The sequence below is a fragment of the Olea europaea genome, chromosome 14 (assembly GCF_002742605.1).
Source record: "Olea europaea var. sylvestris chromosome 14, O_europaea_v1, whole genome shotgun sequence".
NCBI lineage: Eukaryota > Viridiplantae > Streptophyta > Magnoliopsida > Lamiales > Oleaceae > Olea > Olea europaea.
Genome location: NC_036250.1, coordinates 16,205,704 through 16,230,586, shown reverse-complemented (window position 1 = coordinate 16,230,586; position 24,883 = coordinate 16,205,704). Strand labels below are relative to the sequence as shown.

General features: G+C 33.1%; 2 protein-coding genes across 7 annotated transcripts; both read left to right on the top strand.

Annotated features, from left to right (window-relative positions):
- The first annotated feature begins 209 nt into the window (after nt 1-209).
- On the top strand, nt 210-7,028 carry LOC111409322 (ATP-dependent RNA helicase-like protein DB10). 2 transcript variants are annotated; one of them, XM_023039366.1, is made up of 9 exons: nt 210-409; nt 1,078-1,419; nt 2,410-2,550; nt 3,361-3,429; nt 3,962-4,231; nt 4,475-4,825; nt 4,977-5,254; nt 5,539-5,841; nt 6,635-7,028. In XM_023039366.1, the coding sequence occupies exons 2-9, from the start codon at nt 1,102-1,104 to the stop codon at nt 6,684-6,686; spliced, it is 1,782 nt and encodes a 593-aa protein (XP_022895134.1). In that variant the 5' UTR covers nt 210-409; nt 1,078-1,101; the 3' UTR covers nt 6,687-7,028. The 2 variants fall into 2 exon arrangements, with proteins under 2 accessions (XP_022895134.1, XP_022895132.1); XM_023039364.1 differs by having other exon boundaries at nt 1,072-1,419.
- An 11,626-nt stretch (nt 7,029-18,654) lies between these two features.
- LOC111409320 lies at nt 18,655-23,072 on the top strand. 5 transcript variants are annotated; one of them, XM_023039361.1, is made up of 3 exons: nt 18,657-18,940; nt 19,019-21,016; nt 21,260-21,611. In XM_023039361.1, the coding sequence occupies exons 1-3, from the start codon at nt 18,754-18,756 to the stop codon at nt 21,349-21,351; spliced, it is 2,277 nt and encodes a 758-aa protein (XP_022895129.1). In that variant the 5' UTR covers nt 18,657-18,753; the 3' UTR covers nt 21,352-21,611. The 5 variants fall into 5 exon arrangements, with proteins under 5 accessions (XP_022895128.1, XP_022895129.1, XP_022895130.1 ...); XM_023039362.1 differs by having other exon boundaries at nt 18,658-19,469; nt 19,935-21,016; XM_023039363.1 differs by having other exon boundaries at nt 18,692-18,940; nt 19,935-21,016.
- Nucleotides 23,073-24,883: the final 1,811 nt, after the last annotated feature.

Sequence of the window (24,883 nt, the reverse complement as noted above, 5' to 3'; positions counted from 1 at the left end):
ACCATTTGTAAGTTTCAGAACACAGTTATCTATTCCCTTCATATCATATTATGTAATCTATTATGTATAATTTTCGTGTACAAGTACATCGAGATGTAGAAATAGCATTACTCATTGGCCAAAAGTTAAAAATAAGTAATTTATTCTTTGACAGCAAAATATGAAAAAAGGAGTTACTTTTTCTTTCTCAGCCAAACGTGCTCTAAACAAAATATCTGCTTCCACCGTCCGCCGCCATAAATCCCTTTACCCTCCCACTATTGCTCCGCTTATTTTGCTTACGCTTCTGGTTCCTCGGTAGCGATTCTCTTTCGTGCGCCTATACGTACAAATTGCTTTAAAGAGAGAGAGAGAGGGGAGCGAGAGGGGGAGCATTTGCGGCCTCTTGTTATTGTTCTTAATCGACGAGGTAGGGCACAATTCTCTCCGCAATTATTTTAAGTCAATTCTCTCCGCAATAATTTTAAGTTCCAGGGTTTTGCGAATTCTGTGGACATATCGTAGTAAAGAAATCTAGGGTTTCAGATCAGGATTTTTTAGGTCAATTGTTTCATATGAATGTTTTGTGCTTTATTTTGCTTCCGTACTCTTAATTTTAGGTTTTATAGTCTGTTTTTCTTTACAAAATAAAGATATGCTTGTTTGAAGAAAAATTTCTTTGTTCGGTCGATGCTTAATTTCAGCTATTGAATCGGAATATATTTTTTCCTGCTTATGTAAGTACTTGTGCTTGCTATGGCTGTATGCATCAATGCATGTACGATTTTATAAGTGAATGAGCTATGGTTCTACTTAACATTTGTTTTAATCATTTTTTGTCTAGGGTGAAACCTATGATATCTGGGGTGCTTGCTTAGGGCTGTTGCACTCAGCTTAGTTTCTGTTTTTACTTTTCTTTTGTAATGAAGCTATATATGTTATGTTTGCTTTTGGTCATTCCATAGTTTATGTTGAGTGCTAAATTTGCTATTTCAAGACCACTTTTCATTCTGCATGACTTGCCAGAAGTTTGATGATTTGTCTTCCATATATATTTATATAATGTTGTTTTTGGAATGTTGTTTATTGAAGCTACAGGAAAATTAAGAGGGAACCTTTGATATGGCTGCTACTGCGATGGCCTCTTCTACTGACATTCGATATGGGCCAGAGGACCCCACCCTCTCAAAACCATGGAAAGGCCTGATTGATGGTAAGACGGGATATCTTTATTACTGGAATCCAGAGACCAACATTACCCAATATGAGAGGCCCATTATCTCTTTGAAAGCAAGCTCTGCTGCGCCAGACAAATCTTTGAGTTCCTCAGTTCAAAAGTCTTCTCAAGGAGGCCACAAAGCTAATGATGATGATGATAGATATAACAGAGGTAGCAACAGTGGGTCAGTGAAGGTTGCTTCTGGGACAGGAAGTTATCAGGTGCTAATGCAGCTATGTTTTAGTCCTACTTTTTTTGAAGGAGAAATCTTCGGAACAAAGAACTTAGCTTTGATTGCATCCAAGTATTGGTTGATATCCATTTAAAACTAATTTACCCTGCGTATTTTTTTGGTTGATCCATTGTCTGTCATGTTTGCTTAATGCTCTGTAAGAAATATGCTTAATTTGTAAAAGACATTAACTGCAGCTGCACAAGTTCAATTATATTCCTCTTATTACATTTTCTTAGAAAGGAAAACTGAATGCTGATGCTGATATTATGCATGCCTTCATTTTTGTGTATGTTGTTGCATTAGTGTCAACTTCATAGGCCAAATCTCTCTATCTGTTATGTTGACATCGTTGTTTGATGTTGGTAACTATTCCAGATTAAAATTAGAATATTCATCTCTTAATAGTTCTGCTATTATGTATAGTCTACTGAATGGTTTATGAGAATTTTCTTGACATTCACTATATAGATCAAATAGCTTTGCGACATATTCGGGAGATCAATATGTTCTCTCTGTCCTGACAGTGTTGTCAACGGTTAAAGAAGTTCAAAAAGGGTTGTTATTGAGCAACTGAAGAGATGGTGAATCTCTGTTACCTCTGAAAGTGCATCAAACAAAAATTTGGAAGATATGATCTAATGATGTTATTATTTGCTTTTGAATTTGTTGGATAGAGTCTGATATAATGAATTGAAGTTGATACCATTAGGTTTTTTCTTATATGATGTTGATGAAGTACTTTTTGGTACAGAAAATAACATTACAAATATATCTCGACTCTTTCAATCTTCCTTCTACTTCAACTTATTTGGAGTTCTGTACTGAGATACTTGTAACTTTGTTTATGCATAAAAATATTTGGCTGCGCACTGGTACATTTGGACTTGCATAACTTCATTCTTCTGCATATCAGTTAATTTTTCCCTTCATTCCTTTTTGATGAACTAACCAATTAATTTTCCTTCACTCGTACCAGAGTGCAAGAAGCAGATCTGATCATTTACGTGATGATCTGATTGTGAAAGCGAGTTCTGGACTTGGATTGTTCTCTTCAAAAGTTGCAGAAAGTGGTTTATCTGCTGATTCTTATCGCCGTCAACATGACATAACTGTAACTGTAAGCATTTATATTACTTGTATTTGTGAACCTGATGCTAAGTTGATATTTTTCTTAATTGAAGAGATAGTGCTGTATCCACCATAAGATCCAGTGTTTTAAATTATTTGGATTAACTTAAGCCTCGTGTAGCCAGCCTGGGAGATCGATATGTAGATATGTTTTCTAATTTGGTCAAATATGGCAACTTAAAATGATCTGTTGACTCAAACCTAGCAATGGGTGATGTAAGTTTATATAGGACACAGATCCAAACTTCGATAGCATTGACATAGTTTGGGAATATTCTTGGTAGGTATTGTCTTCTCTCCCAATTGATATATGTCCTTACATATAGCTTCCATATGGAGAAATTACTAAGTAAATTATTTATGGTCATACTTCATTTTCAATGGACCCACAAATATTATCTGCTTTTTCACCAATTATTTTTATTTATTTATAAATTAAACCACTGAAGGAGGCATAATCATAGAATTAAAATGTTTTTGAATCCTTCAATAGAACTAATGGCAAATATATCTGTGGTTTCGAGTAATATAGTGCTTCAGTTGGTTTTTGTCAACCGAGGTTTAATTTGAAACATTCAAAAGTAAAAGCTTATTTTAACCCGATTGATGTATGAGTTGCAGTAAGTTTTGGTGTCAAAATCGTGGTAGTAATCTAGATTTCTACTCTTTCTCCTGATCTATAATGCTTTTCTTTTATGCTTTCTTGTACATGCTCGTTCATTTATTGATGTTCTTTACCGATTGCTACATCGATTATATTTGTATGTTTTAACTGCTTTTCTGTACTTCAATTAACTAGGGAGATAATGTGCCCCAACCTTTCACTTCATTTGAAGCTACTGGTTTTCCTTCAGAGATTCTTAGGGAGGTATGGACCTAATTTCATTCTTTTAAATTCTTGGATGGATAGAAACTTTGTAGGCATAATAAACTGTGAGTCCCACTCCATTGTTACGACATTTGTTGACTGATGGGGGTTTAATGTGGAGATTAAGAACTCATTCTTAGTTTCCATTTGCACTTCTCGTCGCAGGTGCGATGTTTGCTCCAAGGAGGAGCCAAATGTCGTACACTGTGCTGCCTTCGCATGGACTTGCATATTTTTGCATTGTCCTTATTGGTGGACAAACTTTTCTGAAGGGCTTTACAAATCATCCAAGTTCGTGGCCGGGGCTTCTGGTGGTAGTGATTCAGTCTGCCTTTTGGTCCAAAAAGAAGACGTGTCCTCCTACTCTAGCTTTCATCTGTAAGCAATGATTGTCTACATTGTGGGATGATGCTTCTTCTTGCATGGGCTACTCGAATAAGCTTAAAAAAGTCGTCATTCAGAAATTTTAAAGTCAGTTACGCTGCTCACAGGGGTTGTGGGTTTTATTTATTTATTTATTTATTTTTTCCAGGTGTACCATGCTGGATTTTCTACTCCTACACCAATACAGGCACAGTCATGGCCAATTGCTCTACAAGGTTCTGACGTAGTAGCCATTGCGAAGACAGGCTCTGGTAAAACTTTGGGTTACTTGATTCCTGGCTTTACTCACATAAAGAAACGACACAATAATCCCAAATTAGGTCCAACAGTTCTAGTCTTGTCACCGACAAGGGAGTTGGCAACTCAGATACAAAATGAAACTGCGAAGTTTGGAAAATCATCTAAGATATCTTGCACGGTATGGATTTAATGATGTTTGCTTGGCTTATTTTGGATCAAATAAAATAACTATAATGCTGTTATAAAGTTGCTTTCTACTTGTTTTTATTTAGTGACCTTGCAGTATTCACACAATTGCACACATCTATAAACCCTCCCAAAACAAAATAGCACACAAAAGTTGAGTATGTGTTAAATGTATTATTATATGGGTGAATGAATTTTGTTGCTGATTCTGGTTCTTGTTCGTTGTTTAATGAAGTGTTTGTATGGAGGTGCACCAAAAGGTCCTCAGTTGAGAGACCTAGACAGAGGTGTAGATGTTGTGGTTGCTACTCCTGGTCGCTTGAATGATATTCTAGAGATGAGAAGAGTAAGCCTCCGTCAAGTTTCATACTTGGTGTTAGATGAAGCGGATCGGATGTTGGATATGGGGTTTGAACCTCAGATAAGAAAGATTGTCAAGGAGGTGCCTACTACCAGGCAAACACTTATGTACACAGCAACATGGCCAAAGGAGGTGCGGAGAATTGCTGCTGATCTTCTGGTTAAACCTGTTCAGATTAACATTGGAAATGTTGATGAGCTTGCTGCGAACAAGGCTATTACCCAGGTCATTCTTCCTAAAAATTTCCATGAGTCTTATGTTGAAGTTCCAGCTTTTTATCTATTTTTTAATGCGTTTGTAGCTAAACATCATTTTTGTTTTTGCTTCTGAAATTTTCATAGAAATATTGACAGCAAATATATTTCTCATATGTCAGTATGTTGAAGTCCTTTCACCCGTGGAGAAACATAGGCGGCTGGAGCAGATATTGAGATCTCAAGAACCAGGATCGAAGATAATAATATTTTGTTCAACTAAGAAAATGTGCGATCAACTTGCACGTAACCTAACCCGCCAATTTGATGCGGCTGCTATTCATGGAGACAAATCTCAAGGTGAGAGGGATCATGTGTTGAGTCAGTTTCGCACAGGAAGGTCACCGGTGCTTGTAGCCACTGATGTTGCTGCTCGTGGCCTGGACATCAAAGATATTAGGCAAGTGGTTTTCCAGGTTTTCCAATTCACACCTCTCTCTCTCTCTCTCTCTCTCTCTCTCCCCCCCCCCCCCCCCCCCCCCCCCCCCCCCCCCCCCCCCCTCCCCCCCTTCCTTTCTTGATATAGTCTAGCGCCATCTAACCCCTCCCACTTAGCATGTCCTAAAAGTCAAACAGATTGTGTAGATTTTATGGCATTCTGTGACATGATATGATTTATATTGCTTTTATTTTCCCGTGTTATTGGTTTTTTCACCTCCCTGGTAATCTCTTCTATTGTTACAGGGTGGTGATAAACTTCGACTTTCCCACTGGAATAGAGGATTATGTTCATAGAATTGGAAGAACAGGACGAGCAGGTGCAACTGGAGTGGCTTTTACATTTTTCTGTGACAAGGATGCAAAACATGCATCGGATCTTGTCAAAGTTTTGAATGGAGCAAATCAATGTGTCCCTGTTGAAATTCGTGATTTGGCTTTATGTGGCAATGGAATGGGAAAGGCAAAACGCCAATGGGGTTCAGGCCCTAGCATACGTAATGGAGGTCATTTTGGAAGCTATGATTCTGTCTATGGTGGACGTGGCAGGTTTGTTCCTTTTAATGCTTTGTTGGTTCTTACTTTCACATTTTTAAATTGGGAAAATCACAGCATTGGTCCTTAGCCTTCTGTCTCAGTAGAAGGTTGCCAATGTCCTGAAAGAAGCAAGTTGCACAATCAGCCCCCAGTGATAAAAATGTCTAAAATTTTCTTTAGTAGTCAGTAGTCACTTGGTGCTTTGGGAAACATGCTTCACTTCGAATTTCTAGGCACCAATTTGAGTTGAGAAACAACATATAATCTTGTGAAGTTGGACATGCGAGGGTCATACCATGATTTATTGGAGATTTGTATGGTTTCTGAAGTGGTGGCAAACCGGCTGAGTGGCTCACCGGCTTGACTCGGCTCAGCCCATGGGTTGTCCGGGCTTGTATTGAGATGAGAGCCACGAACTGACTCGTCTTGAACTAGTGGGTTTGTTTTATTTTATTAATTTTAATAAAATAAAAGAATGAGCCGAATCGTGCTCAGCTTAGCTCGTTGCCACTCGTACGTTTCTGTCATTGAGGGCCAATTGAGAACTATGCTGAAGGATTGAGAGCCAAATTACTATTTTTTTCGAAGGTGGGGGACCAAGTTGAGACCAGTAATGCAATTTTTCCTTTAGAAAATTCTATTGACATATTCCCATTCTTTCCTTTTTCTTTTCTGGGGATGTGAGTTGTATAGCCTCACAATGGATTTTGATTTACAATGTATTGTTGACATTGTATCTTGCTTGTTGATTGGTTTGGCTTCGTAGTCTAACAAAAGGTGTCTTTATATTATTTGATATGTGCAGCAATAGGTATGGTGCACATCGCAGTAGAAGCCCCAATAGAAATTTAGTTTGATGCAGAATATGCTGATGGAACTTGTCCCAATTAGGAAGAGTAAGAGGATGAAGGACCATTCACGTTGAAGGCCATATCATTCTTCCAGATAAAAAATTGCTTGTTTCGGGCAGTGAATAAGGACTGATTATTGATGAATTTTGTGCTTCTGACGCTGTATTTTTTCCTCTGTTGTATTCTTTGTCCTTGGAACCTATTTGAATAGTGCTTTAGCTACGGCTGGGGAATTTATACTTGTGATAGTAAAATTAAGACTAATTGTTTGACATTGTTACATGTGAACAACAAAGTAAGCTTCCTGTCCAATGAATTTACTTTGGATTTATGAATCTTTGTTATATACTTTGTTCTGTTAACCTAAAACTAAGTAATTATTTAGATGTCTATGATCTCAGCCAGTGTCTTGGCTACATCTATTCTGCTATTTTAGAAAAAAGTTTATGAGAAAATTATTCTAGTGGATGGATGATATCTAAACGTGAAATGTTGACTCTGCTGATATCGTAACAAGTGATGACCAAATTGTGCTGCTTATCCACTTTTTTCGTGTAATTGATCCTACAAGAAAATGAAATGGTCGTGGTTGGTGTTTTTGCTAATTAATTATGTAGCATAACTTGTTTAACGTCATTCCAAGTTCTTGTGTAATGACATGGTGAATGCATTCTGCGGTTAGAGTTGGATTCTCCCTTTTGGGAGTTGACGGTTTTCTGTTCTCTGTTTTTCACCCTTTACTCATGTTACAATGTTATTGTTCATGTACGAGTATTTTACATTTTAAGGTGGTCCTTGTGATTTCTTAAAAGATAAAAGAGGGGACCGACTTTGGTCGCTTTGGATACGGCATGGTAGGGGGATCGCACAATTGAGAAAATGTGGGTTGATTAATTGCATTTTTGTGCATTAGTTGAACGGCGACATATGGGTAGTATTAAAAAAATAAGGGATTTGCCATATGTACATTAGAGTTACATACACCATGGGCTTTCTCATGTGAGGGGGGTGTACACTAGATTAGAATGTACGCTCTAGTGTACAATTGTCTTTACCGAAAAAATAATTGCAGTTGAGGGTATGATGACCTTTTAATTTTATGTTAAAGTCTCTATTCGAGTGTGAGTTTTCCAGTTTTCACCATTTTGAGCCTCGGGAAGTTTGTTTATTCTTTGGAAATTACAATAAAAATTTGTAAAATCGAGGGAGTAAGGACGAGTTTACCAGTTTGTGATTATTTAGTAATCATTTTGAACATCTTCAAAACTTTCTCATCTTTAATAGCAATGGAGATCTTCTGTAAATTTAAATAGTAAATTTTTTTACACTTTGACAATGCTTTCTAGGGCTGGATAAAATTTTCAAACCGAATCCGAATCTAATCGAGCCGAACGGTTCTTCTTAAATTAAATACCCGAACGGATATCTGAATTAAGAATCGATGAGTTTGGTTCAATTTTCGGTTCTAGATAAAAGATTGAAGAATTGAATCTTCCTAATTTTTTTAATTGATTTATTTTAAATAAGTTAGATTATTTTATTTTTTTTTGTAAATAAATTTGCTAATTAGTTAATTTAGCTCAAATTCAAAAATATAATTTTCTTATTTCTAATTTTTAGTTCAAAGTCAACTTAATCAAATTGATCTAAATTTTATTCAAATCAGTTACTCTACTGTAGTGTCGTTTCTACTGTTTTGGAATAATCGAATTGAAGCTCGACAATGCCTCTCTTAATTATTGTGAGCTTCTTATCTTTTTCTTTCTATGATTTTAACAATCAGATATATGAAGAAGTCAGCAAATAGAGAAGAAAAAGACACAAAAGATTGTACCACGTTATGTTGTAAGAGCTAAGATTAAAATATTATTAGTTGAATTAATGTAGTTTTGTAAATATAAAAGAATTTAATTATAATATAGAACCTCGGAATTGAATGGAACCAAATCGTATGGAACCGAACCCAATCGGTTCTATTATTAAATTTGAACCTGACGATTTTACTTATTAAATACCCGAAAATTTCGGATTCGATTCGATTTTCGTTAGAATCGAACCAAACCGAACCGAAACGAATCATGTCCAGCTTTAATACTATTTATTTGGTTCATAATTTTGCTTTTCTAATTATTTATTATTTATTTTTTAGCATCTTTTATTTAGCATATTATTTTGTATTTTAATGGTCAATCAATTCATGTATGATCTGACTAATTTAAGGAGTTGAGTACTAAAATTTATAACTTATTAAATGCAATTATATTATAATATAAGAAAGAGTTTGAATACTCAAAACGCATTCTACATTTTAAAAAGTTGAAACAAGAAAGTAGAAGTATCTTAGACTTCATTTATAAGTATTAACTTTTTAAAAAAGAGAGTATTTTTGATTTATAGATTCTTTGGCGATGTCCTTACCTTCTATACCAAAGGTCATGCATTCTTGCTCATAGGTCGATTCTCCAATGCATTCCAATGAAGGTCTCCCAAATTTTCTCTCTTTTTTTTCTTTCTAAAAAAAAAAAAAAAAAAAAAATCAAATCAAATATGAAGCAGAAGAACCCGAGCCCAAAAAATTTGAAAGCTTTGGATGAAGTTTTAATTTTTTAAAGAACGTGAAAGATTCATTCATGAAAAGTTATATGACTCTTTCTTCAGGAAATTATTTATTTTTGATGATTTCTTTTGTTTTTGTTATCAAATGAAATTGGGAAACACTTAAACGCTCCAATTTCTATCTTGTTTTGGCGATTTTATGATAATGGATTTTTGTTGTAATTTTTGTCTTTGTTTGGACCGGAGTGCGATTGATGATGTAACATTGAGAATTGTTGTGATTTTTGTACTTTTCACTTGAATTGATTGTGATGGAAAAATAATTTAAACCAAAATATACGTATTCTTTTGATGATCACGAGATAAAAGTGATGAAAATGATGTTGGAGACAAACTTGGTGATATTTGAGATAAACATAAATCTGTATTTTTTTAAGTTCGATTGTGCCCCACCAACTCCAAACGTCTGCATTCGCCACTGTCCAAACATGCTCTCTCATGCATCTACTACTCGTACTAGGGAATTCGTTTTCAAGGTAACGGCACCAATGATTCTACCGTTAGTTCTATTACTTAATGATACTTAAGGTTTCTTATATACATTTCAGAAGTTTCAAAGTAAAACTGATGCAGGAGCATACAAATTTGACAATGAACAATTAAAGAACTAGAAATGAAAGTCCAAGAAAAGAAAAAAAAAAAATTAGGACAAAAGATAAATTAATTTGTCATATATTCGAGGGTACATATTACAATAAATAAGTCATCTATTTATAAAGTACATTATCTAAAACTAATAAAACTTCTAATAATCTAGAATTTAAAATATTAAAACTAAACCAAATCCAATTAAAATAAAAATACTTTGAATTAAACTCTTAAGTTAATATTTTATCTGAACTCTTATCTTAATTATTTATCGTTATCCTATCTATATCTCTATCATTTCTTCTCGATTGAGAGAATTCGATTCTAACAAGATAGACAAGAATTTCTTAGTCAATGATGACGATCTTTTTCACTAACCAAATAATGCAACATATCACATGATGACAATTGAACTTGCAAATCATCCTCAATAATGTGATAGGACCAAGTTGACAATCTTTTCTTTTGACCAAGTACCAATAGTAAACTTTGGATAGTACCAAATGTTACCATCAATCATAAAAAACATCATTTGGCTTCTCACATAAGTAAAATTCGGGACTAGCACCGTAGATTAGCTTGCAAAAACAAATTATTGTAATATCGAAGGCTCAAATATGCCCTCATAAGCACAATTAGACTATATTGAAAATTTAACTTTCATTCAAGTGAGATAGTCAGTCATATAGATTATTGTTATGTGAATAATTCAACACCCTTTTCTTCATATATTTAGGAACTTAGTCAAAAAAGCGTTAAATAAAGCATAATAATTACCTCTGAAGTTTCCGAGCTTATGTTGTGCATCAAAAGTAAGCTAAAAAGTTCCATTTTTTTTACCGTTTGAGAAGGTAAGTGGGATCCGGACATACATTAATTATTGAACCATTACAGTGACCTTTCGAATGGTGAAATGTTGTGAGCATGCAAAATGACATGAGTGTTCCTCCATGATTTTAAACTTGTCCAACAATGAAGGGCAGAAATGACTGTTGGCATAGTATGGTATTCATTTGAGTGGTCAATTGTTGTGGACATGTCAGTTTTGACAAAAATTGGCCTCATTCCAGCGATTAAAATTTTTTATATTGTGTGAAAAATAATTGCTCCCAGACAAGGGCATAGTATGTTGAGAATTAGTAGCAACATTTGAATATCGATAGGAAGATAATGTAAGTGAACTATTGCCTTGAAAAAAAAATAAAAAAATTGTGGCAGCATGGGGAAATTATCAATTATAGATAATTTCTCCACTATATCATGATTAATTATGTCCAAAAATTGGTGTGCCGTCTGAGGCTAGATATGAGACAAGTCTTAAAATTCTCGTCCTCGCTATCAGAAGAGTAAATAGATTCGATAGTAAAAACCTTATTTTCTTCTTCAGGAGGATAACTAATGCAACTAGACTTAGGAACTCCCAAAAATAATTTTTATTTTTATTTTATTTTTATATTTTTGCTCTCCAAAATAAAAACATCAACTAAACAACAGATACCAACGGGCTTTTATTATTATTTATTTATTTATTTATTTATTTATTTTTAAATTAACTACAAACACCAAAGAAGAAGGGAAAAAGGGAAAAACTACTGTATTTTTATGAGGGCAAGAGAATTCAATTTATTCATACATTCAAGGGTACTTATCATGATGACTAAGCCCTCCAATCATAGAACAAATAATCTAAAACTAATAGAATTTCTAATAAGCTAGAACTTTATCAAATTATTAAAACTAATCAAATCTAATTATAAAAAACACACATTGAATTAAACTCTAATTTAAAATCCTATTTACAATTTATCTTTATTCTTTATAGTATCTCTATGTCCATAAAAAAACATTTTGGGTTCCAATTCATAAACCTAATTTCAAATAGTGGATTAGAGATTCATCTTTGAACCAAAAACAAATACCAAAGAAGAAGGGAAAACTACTGTATTTTTATTAGGTTGAGAGAAATCAATTTATTCATATACTCAAGGGTACCTATTCCAGTACATATAAACCCTCCAATTATAGAGCAAATAATCTAAAACCAATAAAACTTTTAATAGCTAGAACTTTATGAAATTATTAAAACTAATCAAAGATAATTAAAAAAAAAAAAAACACATTGAATTAAACTCTAAGTTTAAAATCCTATTTACAATTTATCTTTATTCTTTATAGTATCTCTATGTCCATAAAAAAACATTTTGGGTTCCAATTCATAACCCTAATTTCAAATAGTGGATTAGAGATTCATCTTTGAACCAAAAACAAATACCAAAGAAGAAGGGAAAACTACTGTATTTTTATTAGGTTGAGAGAAATCAATTTATTCATATACTCAAGGGTACCTATTCCAGTACATATAAACCCTCCAATTATAGAGCAAATAATCTAAAACCAATAAAACTTTTAATAGCTAGAACTTTATGAAATTATTAAAACTAATCAAAGATAATTAAAAAAAAAAAAACACATTGAATTAAACTCTAAGTTTAAAATCATATTTACACTCTATCTTTATTCTTCATAGTATCTCTATGCCCATAAAAAAAAAAAATTTTTTGGGTTCCAATTCATAAACTTAAGTTCCAATATTATTGGATTAGTGATTCATTCTTGAACCAAAATTTGATCGATTGATTCCGTAAGTGTACATATATTGACAAGTAATTATATGAATTTTGAGTACAAGTATGTACCCATAAGGACTAAATATTTACTATTAAATTTACCTAATTTGCCTTCAATCAAAATTTATACAGTAATCAGTTATCAAATTCAGGTATTTGTGTTTCTAACTAATTTATACTAATTTAATCTAATTTAATGAACTTGTGGAGGGTTTTTGGGATTTAGTGGTTAGAAATTTTGAATTTACTTAAATTATCTAACATTCACTGTAATCCAATTTCATTCACCATTTACACATATATTAATAATCGAATTAATCAATTTTAATTAGTAATTTTTCTCGAGGAAAACTAGCCCTATTTACAAACCCAAATTTAATCTATGTTAATTCATACACGTATAAAAGCATTCAATTATGATTGCATATGCTATAAAAGTATCTCTCGACCTCTTATAAAATCTTATGTTACTTATTGTACGAACTATAGAAATCTATCTCTTCTCGGCCTCAATATTATCTTTAATCCATGTAATTGGTAAACAAACAATCTAACGTCAATTTGGCACATAATAGGCAATTAAAATATAATTAATTTGGCATAAAATCTATTGGATTAAACAAATATTAATATAAGCTACGTCTTTCATCCTAACAACAAGGAATTAGTCAATCATAAAATTGAAACTAAATAACAAAGGGATGAAAAATATGTTTTCAATATAATGATTATAGAATTTGTTGGTTTTGATACTCAATAAATTTCGGACGATGATGTTAAATAATTTGGATTATATTTTATAGGTCTCGATCGATGAGTGAATAACTATCAACAATATCAATTAAAAGGCTTGACCCGAAAGCAAGAGGGCAATTAGTAGCAACTTAATTAATTAATATTGCCTTGGCCGAAATTCTACTTTTTGGATGGTTCCTATTGTTGGCCCATTTAGTATGACATAACCCATTTTAGCACAATCTAATTCTATATATATTTATCCTTTTTGCAATGGAAAAGAAGACAAGGGAAAAAAAATCGTGGCTGCCTACCTTGTTATCCTCTCTATTTGTGCTTGAGTATAACCCAATTCTTCCATTGTTTTTCTCCTCTTTGTGACTTGCAAACTCATCACAATAACCTTGTTTAAGAGGGTGCAAAGGGGGAGCAATTGAAGTAGTGGTTGATTGTGTTTGATTTGGGATAAGATATTGAAAACTGAGCCTGAAATTCACCACTTGAATCACTTGCGCAACACTTGGTATCAGAACCACGTTGGTGGTGAATTTTTGACCAAAAATTGATTTGAAAAAGCACTGAAAATCCAGCAGAAAACGAAATCGAAAGTCCCCAGTTTTTTGAAAATTTTGTCCAGACCTATTTTTACATTTTCAGGTGAAACTATTTATCTGTTGGAGAAATGTAGACTGAATTTGAGACGTGTAGGTGGAGGTGGTACTAAGCCCTTGTTTGAGCCCCATTTTTGTGAAGAAAATGAATTTTTGAATAGTGTATTGATGGGAAATGTGTGGTTAAAAAATAAGGAAAAAATTTTGATTTGCGTATAATATTATTTTATTGAAGAATGTGTGGTTGAAATGATGTCAAATCACTGTTGAAAAATATATTTTGGTTGAAAAATGGGGCTCAAACAAGGACTAAGTGTGTGGCGCGTGACCTATGACGCAGTGTGTGGAACTCTGATGATCGCACTTGTGGACACGTGAGGCCTCTTCTTGTGATGAATTCCTCAAACAATTTCCTCGAAATGATTAGATGGACCTTGCGGTGGTGTTCATTTTTGAGTTTTGAGTACTGATGTGAAACTTGGACTATTTTATCCCTACGCGTTCGGCATTCACTTTTTTGCTGGATTGGTTTCTGTTGTTGTTTGAGCTTTAAGGTGAATGGTGGTGGCCCTAAAATTTGGTAAATTTGCATTTCTCGATATTTTCTAGCTTCTCTGCCGTGTATGTAAAATGCTTTTGTGGTGAAAATTTTCTAACTTCCATGTGTTATATATATTTACTCATATGACAAATCCAATAGAAAGTAGGTCACCTAAAGTACCCGTTAAACAATATGAAATTTCAATGGGATTTCAAGAAGTCCTTATCATAATCAAATAAAAAGATGCTTTTCCTTAATCTAGATACTCATGTGGCTACCAAACTTTTAAATCCATAACCAATTTAACCAACAAATATTAGTTAATGACAAGTCCTTTAAACTTTAATAACTTAAGCTTCACTTATCCGAACTAACTTTTTCTCGAAACTAATATACATGATTAATTACGAGCTATCCAACGAGCCCCATATCGATATACTTATTTTCGTCATATTGGAATCTAAATATTTGACCTAAATAAAATTGTATTATACATATATCACTTTAATCCCCCAACTTTTCAAATTTAAAATATAGTATATAGTACAAATAAATTTTTTTTTTCTATAAATTTTCAGAGCGTTACAATCTCCCATCCGTCAAAGAATTTTGTCCTCGAAATTTTATTTGGCTAATCAAGGAGTTCTAGATACTTGGTCTTAAACTCTTCATCCATAATAATAATATTATTATTATTATCCACATCAATCTATTATATATGGTCAACATATCATGTTTATATTCTTATTACGGTAACAAAACTTACTTCATGCTTGCATATACTAGTAGAGGAATCATGTTTTACTTGAGATATAAATAATAAATTTAACGAGATAAATGTGCATGTCATCAAATTTATAAAAAGACAAATAGAAAATGTAAAGTTACACGAAAGATTTGATTAGTCATTTATTTCTCACCCCATTACATATCTCAGAGTTGTCAGAATTCAATTTTTTTTAACCTGCCATTTGTCCACAAAAGTCAAATTGGAGCAAATAATGTGTCCACCACAATTGGACAAGATTGAAACAAAATCCAATTGATGAACAGATATATTTAGAGAACAGCTTGATGAACAAGAAATAACCATTTTGGGAACAGTGGAAGAATCTGGCTAGTGTGAAAACAGCAGCAGAAAAAAATGAATAGTGGATTTACATTCTCTCTTTTATATTAGAGCAATGAAAAATATACGAGTCTACAGAAAAGTTAAACCTAAAGTTTGATACCAAATTGTAACGACCCAAATTTTAACATTTAAATTGTTACTAAAACTTTCATTCCATAATTAAATAAACCTGTCAAACAACCCAATACGAAATTTTTGGTCCCTCCAATAAAAAATAAAACATAACCAAATAAACATACTCTTAACTCTAAATAACAATTTACACAATAATAACTAAACTAAAACAAATACTGAAATATAATCCATGGTCAAATTTATCGAATTATTATTATTGGGTTCCATAATTTATGGCATCATGACTGCACCTCATCGCCTGCCAACCAACAGTCAGTTCTAATTTGTGAGGAGTATGGAAAAAGAATGAGTACATGAGAATACTCAGTAGAACACGAAAAATCATGGTGCAATCACGAATAAAAATATTTTAATATATGTGTCAACATATCATACTTTCATAGAAACAGTTAAGAGCTCAATAAACACCACATCTTTAGTATCAGATGGCCATAACATACATATTATATCATATTGCTGAACTTTCATAAACATAATAATTTAACAACATGAAAATAAACTATTAGAACTGGATAATGATTAATTAAATTTTGAAATCTTTTTCTCAAATCACTTGTATGTGTAAGCTCGAAATAATGATTAATGGGTGTAAATTCTACTTTGAAATACGTGTGGCCAGAATTTAATTCTTTTGCCTTGTATGTAAAGTGCTTTCGTGGTGAAAATTTTCTAACTTTTATGTGTTATATATATATATATATATATATATATTACCCGTAAAACAATATGAAATTCCAATGTGATTTCAACAAGTCATTATCATAATCAAATAAAAAGATGATTTTCCTTTATCTAGATACCACGTGGCTACCAAACTTTTAAAATCCATAACCAACTTAACCATCAAATACTAGTTAATGACAAATCCTTTAAACTTTTAATAACTTAAGCTTCGCTTATCCGAATTAACTTTTTCTCGAGGCTAATATAAATGACTAATTATGAGCTATCCAACGAGCGCTTATCGATATACTTATTTTCGTTCTATTGAAATCTAAGTATTTTGCCTAAATAAAATTTTATTAATACATATGTCACTTTAGTCCGCCAACTTTCCAAATTTAAATTATAGTGTGTATATATATATATATTTTTTTTTTTCTCTATAAATTTTTTATGTTGATTAGTGACATGAATTTGCTTCAAGTTTCAGAGTTTGATATTTTTCCAGTTTGGTAGTTTTCACATATACACTTTTATTTGCCTTGCAGGTTCAGACTCTTACTGAATGCAATGCTACGATGATCTATTTTTGGTTGATAAGCTAATCATAATAAAGTGCAATTTGGTCTTGACGTGAATTTTGGAGCAAGACAAAGTTCTTTGGGAGCCTAATCTGTGATGCATCGTTTCTAAACGAAAACAGCTCAATCGTAGCGTCTAGAGGCATGAAGGATATGCAAATATTGCAAATGTCTTGCCATCGCAACAACTTAAAGAAAACTGATTGGTTGCGAGATTGTTTTATTTATATTGTCTTCATTAATTTTTGTTATGTCAATGATTTGTAACGGAAAACAGGAAAAGTAAGAAAAAATGAAGATGACAAAATACAATTATCATTCCATATCTATTTTGTCCCATTGAAAAAGAAATCCGATATAGTTGTGGTATGCGACTTCATAAAACTCAAAACCCTTTACGCAACTCATCCCCACCCAGGGGTGGACCTAGACGATTTGGGTTAGAGGGTCACAAATAGAATTTATAGGATACCTTTTAATAAAATATAAAAAAAAAAAGAAAAAAAGAAGAAGCTAAACTAAATTTTTTCTTTTTGTAAAATCTAGAGGGTCACTTGAACCAGTAAACCCACCCCCCCGGGTCTGCCCCTGCCCCCACCCATCCACAAAAAAAATAAAAATAAAAAATAAAAAATAAAATGAAGGTGGAAGCAGGTCAAAATAGGATCAAGTTTAAATTGAATTGTTCAAGATATATTTAAAAATCACTCATTTTATTATCGAGGAATCATAAATGGTAGTAAATGTTGAAAGTTACACATCAACCTCTTATTATATATAGCTCAAAGTTCTATCCATGTCATCCTATCATTTTTACATACACTTATGCATGTTCAACATACTAGTTTTCTTATAAAGATGTGCATTTTGAAGATTTTTATTTTTATTTTTATTTTTTGGGAATTGTCAGGAATTTGGGTCGGTAATCAAGAACTTATTACTCGTATATATGGTAAGAGACTTGCGGATGCTGGCTATATAAATTTCAAGTTCTCACGGATGAACAACTGCGGTGATGGTATGTGCATTTTCTTATATGGTTTCAAAGGGAGAGTTTTTAGATCAATATCTTACTGCTGGCCGACAGTAATGGTGGTGAGGTGAAGGTGAGACATTAATGGCCGACAGGATTCTTTATGGTGAAAGTGATTTCTATTCATATTTTCAGCACATGAAATGTCTTTATCTCTAACCACCTAACTTAAACCACTGAACATAAAGCTGGTTTAATCATTTTTATATAGATCACAAGATGAAGTCAATAAAAAATTACTACAATTTAAGAAGTTGATATAATTTTGACAGCCAAAGAAAGTGGTCTCCATCCTGGCACTGAAATTATCTCGATTTCTCACTCCTTTCACCACAATATCGGAGTGTGGCCAGGTCCAGTTAGTGAAAGTGTTCGCCATAATTTTGTGCATTATTTCTTTAAAAGTACATAGCCCCTATTTGATAAAGTTTTTTCAGATTGTAAGTTAAAATTGTATTTTAAAGTAATAAAAAATTTAATTCGACTCATATTATAGCAAGTAATGACTCATCACAATAATTGTGCCAATGAATATTATAGCAAGTAATAACTGACCACCTCAATAGAATCAAGTAACTCCATTCTTTCACATTGCAAGAATTTCAATGCAATTTTTCGAATTTTAATCTAAAATGTAAAACAAATATTAATAAAAAGAAAAAGCTATTTTGTCTTTTAGCTGAAGTTGCATTGAAATAACAAAGAAATTTCCACCACTCGAGCATATCCTCATCTTAAATCAAAAGTAAAGCAGCCGTGGGAAGAGAGCTGAATAATTGAGCAAAATGATGGACTCTAAAGCACCAATGCCATGGATAGGCCTATACGCTGCTGTAGCATCTCTAATATGACTGTTTCACTATTCATTGATGCAGTGATCTCTGTCCGCCATAGAAAGTTATGGTTCCCTTGCAGATTTTCTTCTCTCAACGCCGCTTCCTTGACTGTATTAGCCGTCGCAGTGAAGTTGTCAATGGATCTAACTACCCCGATGAAAGGTGTGTATGATCAAGCCGCTAAAATTACTAGCACTGCTTTCTTGTGTGTTTCAACGACTCATTTCATGCCTTCTCTAGGATCCATGAGTGATAGAGATATAATAGTGAACTTGACAGCATTGGGTATCCTTATAGTGACGCTTACCGTAAATGTTATCATCCAAGCATTCACACGCGTGATTGAAGATGTTAAGCAAGTGGTGATTGTCTGCATGAATATTTATGCGTTCATTGTATTGATTTCTTCTGCTTTAACGGTATTTACAAGTAAAAGGTATTTGGAACGTAAGTACAAAGAATTGCAAACAAGAATTTTGGCAGCGGAACTACAAGGAGACCAAATAATGGACTTTGAGAAGTTAAAGTTGTGCGTGAAGAAGTACTGGGTGATGACAGAAACAGGTAACCCTCAGTTTGTGATGGTAAGATCTGAGGCCAGCGTTGTTTTATTCATGATCTGCGTCTTAACTTATATTTCTGAAAGAGGAATATTGTATGGCGGTCGACCCACTGCTTCTGATTATAAATGGTCAGTATATTTTGTTTATTGGACTCAATATGTAGGCATGATTCTTTGCACTGTCATGTCTTTGGGAAGACTTTTAGTAGCTTTAATTCACACTGTACGGAATATTAGACACTGTACCATCTGTAGCATTTCCTTAGAAATAAAGAATTACAGGATTAAAAGATTGGTAGAGTGGAAAAGGAGACTCCCACCATTATATGGTCGAGGCCAGAAGCATAGAAAAATTATTTATCACATCAGAAATCTACTTATCAACATTTGTATTGGAAGTCAGATAGTGATTGTGATCTTGAATAAGTTCCTTCTTCCCATCTCAATCGGTGGAATTATCTTCTTATTTGATTGGAATGCAGCATCCAGTGCCACACTAATTATCCCATTGGCCATTGCCATCGTACTCTTTTTTGGTATCTTAAGGATGAGAATCATTAGATGCTTGGTGATGGTAAAATTTTTTTTCTCTAGGCAATCTGAAGCCTCGGCCAATCCCAATGAAGCAGAACACGCGGTTGGTTATGAGCAAGATCTTAGAAATTTTGTTTTACATCTAGAAAGTGAGGCAATAAATGATGGATACCTGACGTTCATTAACACTTCTATTAATTCATCCGTAAAGATGGGCGCAAAGCATCAGCCTAGATATCTAACGGAGCTTATGGAGAATTCCACCAGCTTCGAGGGTGTATCAAAATTTGAAAGTGATCAAGTCTCTCCAATTATTTGCATAGAACCTCTTAATTGCTGGAGTCTAGCTGTGGCAACACTAACTAGCATCACGATTGCTCTTCCCAATGTTCAAAATGAGAAGAGGAATCAGTTGTTAAGAGGTGTCACTGAAGGTTTTAAGTATGTGCGCCTAACGGAGAAAAGTCTGGATGTTCATAAAAAATTGGTGAGCAGCACGAGAGCTGCAGATTTTGCATGGATTTTAGTTGAATTGAGGCGCAAGTGGTTAGACATGGATCTCCAAAAAATTGCCAGGGTGTCAAAATCCTCCAAAGAAACTCTTCAGAATCTTGCAAATAGAAGTGAAGAAATTTTGAAGGAATTTACTAGTAGTATGAATGGAAATGCTATGGAAAGCTTAGTTGACTTGCCTGAAAATATCATAATTGCCAATTCAATGTACAAAATAAGCAACAGTTTGTTGTTGGTCCATGAGGAAAGCTATCATTCAGCATCAGATACTCAAGTATTTGAGAGATTTTCAGTTATTGTTGCAGATATATTTGCTGCATGCCTGACCAATTTACCTCAAGCTATACTCAAGAAATGCAACAACAGCGCCATAGAAGAACGGGAAAAAATTATAAAGGAAGCAACTCATCTTCTCAGAGAGACTCAAGAAATTATGAAAGCTCTTCATAAGCGTGAAATTCCTAATCTATCGCTTAACCAATCAATATATATTGATGAATGGCGTACTTTACTCAAACACCCTAATCATGGTACTTTGGACTCAACTCCTAGCAGTGAGAATATTATTACTGCTTTAAGTGGTGAGGTACATTTGGACATACAAGAACTTCGTGCAAGTGCTACACCAGGTATAAATATACCCTTGTTCTCTAGTTACATTCAGATTTAGTGTCGAAATTTTTTATTATTCATGTTACCATTACAATTACATTAGTTTTTATTGAATTTACATTTCACCCAGTAAAAATTAATAAACAAGTTCTTTTGTTAGTAATGCCTAACGTATATTTTAAATTTAACTTTGGAGGATAACTCTTTTAAACATAAATAGCATTAAAAAAATGAAGTATACTTACTTTTGGCGTTTTCAGAAGCCTTGGAAACCGATGAAGGCAATGCAGGGTCTCACATAAGCGGGGAAGTGGAAGAGTCTGGAGAAGAAAAAGAGAACCACCAAACGTAAACCCTGGCATTTCCACTTTTAGGAAGTCGTTCTTTTATAAGCATCTTCTTTGTGTGTTTATTGGAGCTTGCCATGCAACTCTTGTGATTTGTGAGTCATTCAGTAGCATTGCGTAATCATGGAAATCTAGTAGCACCTAATGTTGTCATATTATTAGACATTATTATGCATATTGTGAACATTAAAAGTGCTGTGTAATATTGTTAGGTTGTTATAATTTGTGGATGAATAAAATAGATAATTTCAGATGTAATGACAAACAGGTCCTTGGGCTGTAATGATCCACAATTGATCTTCAGGCTTAGGCTTAAATTGGAGATGAACCGAGTGGTCCAAGTCCAACCCTCACAAGATCAGTCCAAAATTGGTCCCATTTAAAGTGATACTTTAAGAACACGTTTTACTTGGATTGCCACTCAGTAACAACTTCAGTGTGTTTAGAGCAATCTAGATCATTAGATTTGAAGCATGGTCAATGATTTTAAGGCTAATCTGTTGTCCTAGCGTTTGAGATGAAAACGTGTTTCTCTGTTTTTGTAAGTTACAAAACTTTATGTGCTAAATATTTGGGTTGGATCCAACACTAGGGTTGACTATGTTTGACACATGTACAAAATCTGAGCCCTAAAATTGTGTGCATCTTGGTACTGATTACTACTTTTAAGTGCTATAATGGGATGTAGAATCGTTATGTAGTTTATCTTTAATTCACATGAAATTTTTATATTAGTGGTATCAGAACTTTAGGTAAATCAATTTGGGAAGATGAACCATTGGTTTAGGGTATTGCAAAAGATTGTGCAGAGGTCTTAGGGGGCTTTGAAAGATTTTAAAGATTTGGTATTGGATGTTTGGTGAATACACATGCTAAATCTAGACCAAGTCTAACACTTTTCCTGGGAACCTACTCTAGTTTAACAAAATTTGTAACGTTCAGTTGACGTGTAATTCAAATTATTTTAAGGTTTTATATGCATGATTAATGTAGTTAGGACTTGATTCTTTGTTTTGAAAATAGTGCTGCGTAGCATTGTTTTGAGTGGGGCCTTGGTTCTTTGTTTTGGAATATCAAAATAGACCGATGTTCTCTGACATGAGAATATCAAAATCATATATTTACTTGATAAAATAATGCTTTGTTATATAAGAAATTGAAGTTCAAAGTATAGTGGCTTATGTGATAGAGGAAAAGCAATGTAACTTGTTCTGCATGGGATAAGGTTATTTATGACTAGTTATTAATATTTTCTGTATGTGGTTTACTCACATTCTCTCTATAAAATAATTTTGCAAGCAATCAAAAATTTTTCTTATATTTTAATCAGACATTCTCCAAAAAAATCATGCCTACAAATCTATACTCAAAAAATAGGATTCAAACAAGGACTTAGTTATCTTTGAGGTACAAACTCTATTAGCCTGACTCTTTCCATTCTATTGTAGTACATGCAAAATCAACCACGCATGAAAGGGTGGAACTTTGGGTTAGTCTAAAAGTTCTTTCAAGTAATATGATCCACCTTGGTTTTTTCAGGGGTGATTTTAATGTGCTCTTTTGTCAGCCAAGAAAGATTCGGTGTCAAATTGTCAAATGTAGTTGTCATTGATGATTTTTTAGAAGTTTTTAAGGTATTGTAACCTAGAAAATGCAGATTATGAAGATTCACAATATACTTGTACAAACTGGCATATGTGGTATGTAGTAATTCCTTTGCATTGGATCTTTGCTCGATCATTCTTGTTTAACACTTGAATCGGAACACTTTAGACCATTGCCTCCTACTGTTGACTACTGATAAATGGAATCGCCAACTGCCCATCTACTTTCCAGGTCTGGAAGATGTGGATTCGAGGTGACCAATTTTAGTACATTTTTGTAAGGAACTAGAAACAATCAATAGCAGAGACAAAAGCTCTTGGTTTTCTAGAATAATTTTTCTAGACTAAAAATTGGCCTTAAGTGGTGGAATAAACAAGTGTTTTGTAATTCTTCACAAAGGTTGAAAGAAAAGGAGCTAACTTTTTACTATGTGCAATCAAAATAAAGCTTTACAAATCTAATTTAGACTACAACTATTTACTAGCGTGCTAAGAGGTATTCCTGAGACAAAAAGTTGGAATAAAATGGATTCAATTAGGGGATCGAAAAACTAAGTACTTCGACAATTTGATAAAAAAAAAAAATGCGGAACTAAGTATATTATTCACAACATTTCTTTGGAAAATAAAGATACATTATTTGAAGATCCAAATCAACAATTTTAGTGATTAATCACTTTCATGACCGATTTACACATGAATCTTCTAAGCTTCCCAATTCTCAACTAGATTTTATCCCTCGGCTAATTGATGAGATTAAAAGCACTATGAGATAAATAAAGAGTTGGTTCGGGTTGTTGGTTTCAATCATGGGTTGGGTTTAGTGTTGTTCGGTTCGATGGGCGCACAGCAGTGCCACATTCTCTTGATCTTCCTTCGTTTCAAAAGAATCACAAATGAGAAATGATTTACAAGTTGGGAGTGAAATCGGGTAGGGTGGGGGTTGGGTTATGGGGATGTATATTAATTTTATTTTATAATATTATTATCAACATTCAAAAGTTAAATTATCTTTTGATTTTTGAGCAAAAAACTTTAAAATCTGATTTTTGAATTGGAAATTTAAAAATCACGTGTGTGTATTTTCCTCTTTTTGAATTCATTGAAAATTTAGTTGAGCCCATGTGAAAGGGCTTTTTTCCCCACTTTTCTTATTGTCAAAAGTCCTTTATTTTGATTTTATTATTATAAAAATTGACAAAAAAAAATATAATTCTATTTTTTAATTTCTTTTTTATTCAATTATAATTAGGAAATATTATAATTTAAATTTTAATTCAACCAACCTGAGAACGAGAAGTATAAAAAGAGAGGGAAAATGTTAATAAAATTTATAATTTCAATTATATTTTCTTAATTTGTATGAAAATGGAAGCAAGTCTAGATTTATAGAATGCATGGAGAACTATTCTGGACTTCATATTATGTCTACATGTCAGTAGGGTCAATGTTACATTGTTCAACAACTTAAAATATATTTTGATGTTGCCATCGATAATTTACTGTCACATCATTTTTTGAACAATCATGAAATGTTATTTTAACGAAGATTAGTACTATCATTAAGATATTAACTATGTAAATATGTTAGACAATGATCTTCAGATACGAAAACTCGAAAATTTCAATAGATGAATGAGTATAATTTCATATGATACCTTAATCAATGTCATAACTTGGGATGAGATTTTAGCGGCGTTATGTTTTTCGTAAATTAATTAAATTTTCATATTTAGACCACAACGTCAAACCCAAATTCCTTCGGATATTGAAAAGTTTATAATATGCTTAATAAATTTAGGTTTTAATTAGTCCAAGCAAATCATTGAAAATCAGTTGAAAATGTATCTCTCAATTGAAGTGGTTTATTTGGGATTCAATTTTTAACGGTCATTAATGAAATGTTATTTTAGATGAAAATGTGTAACTCTCG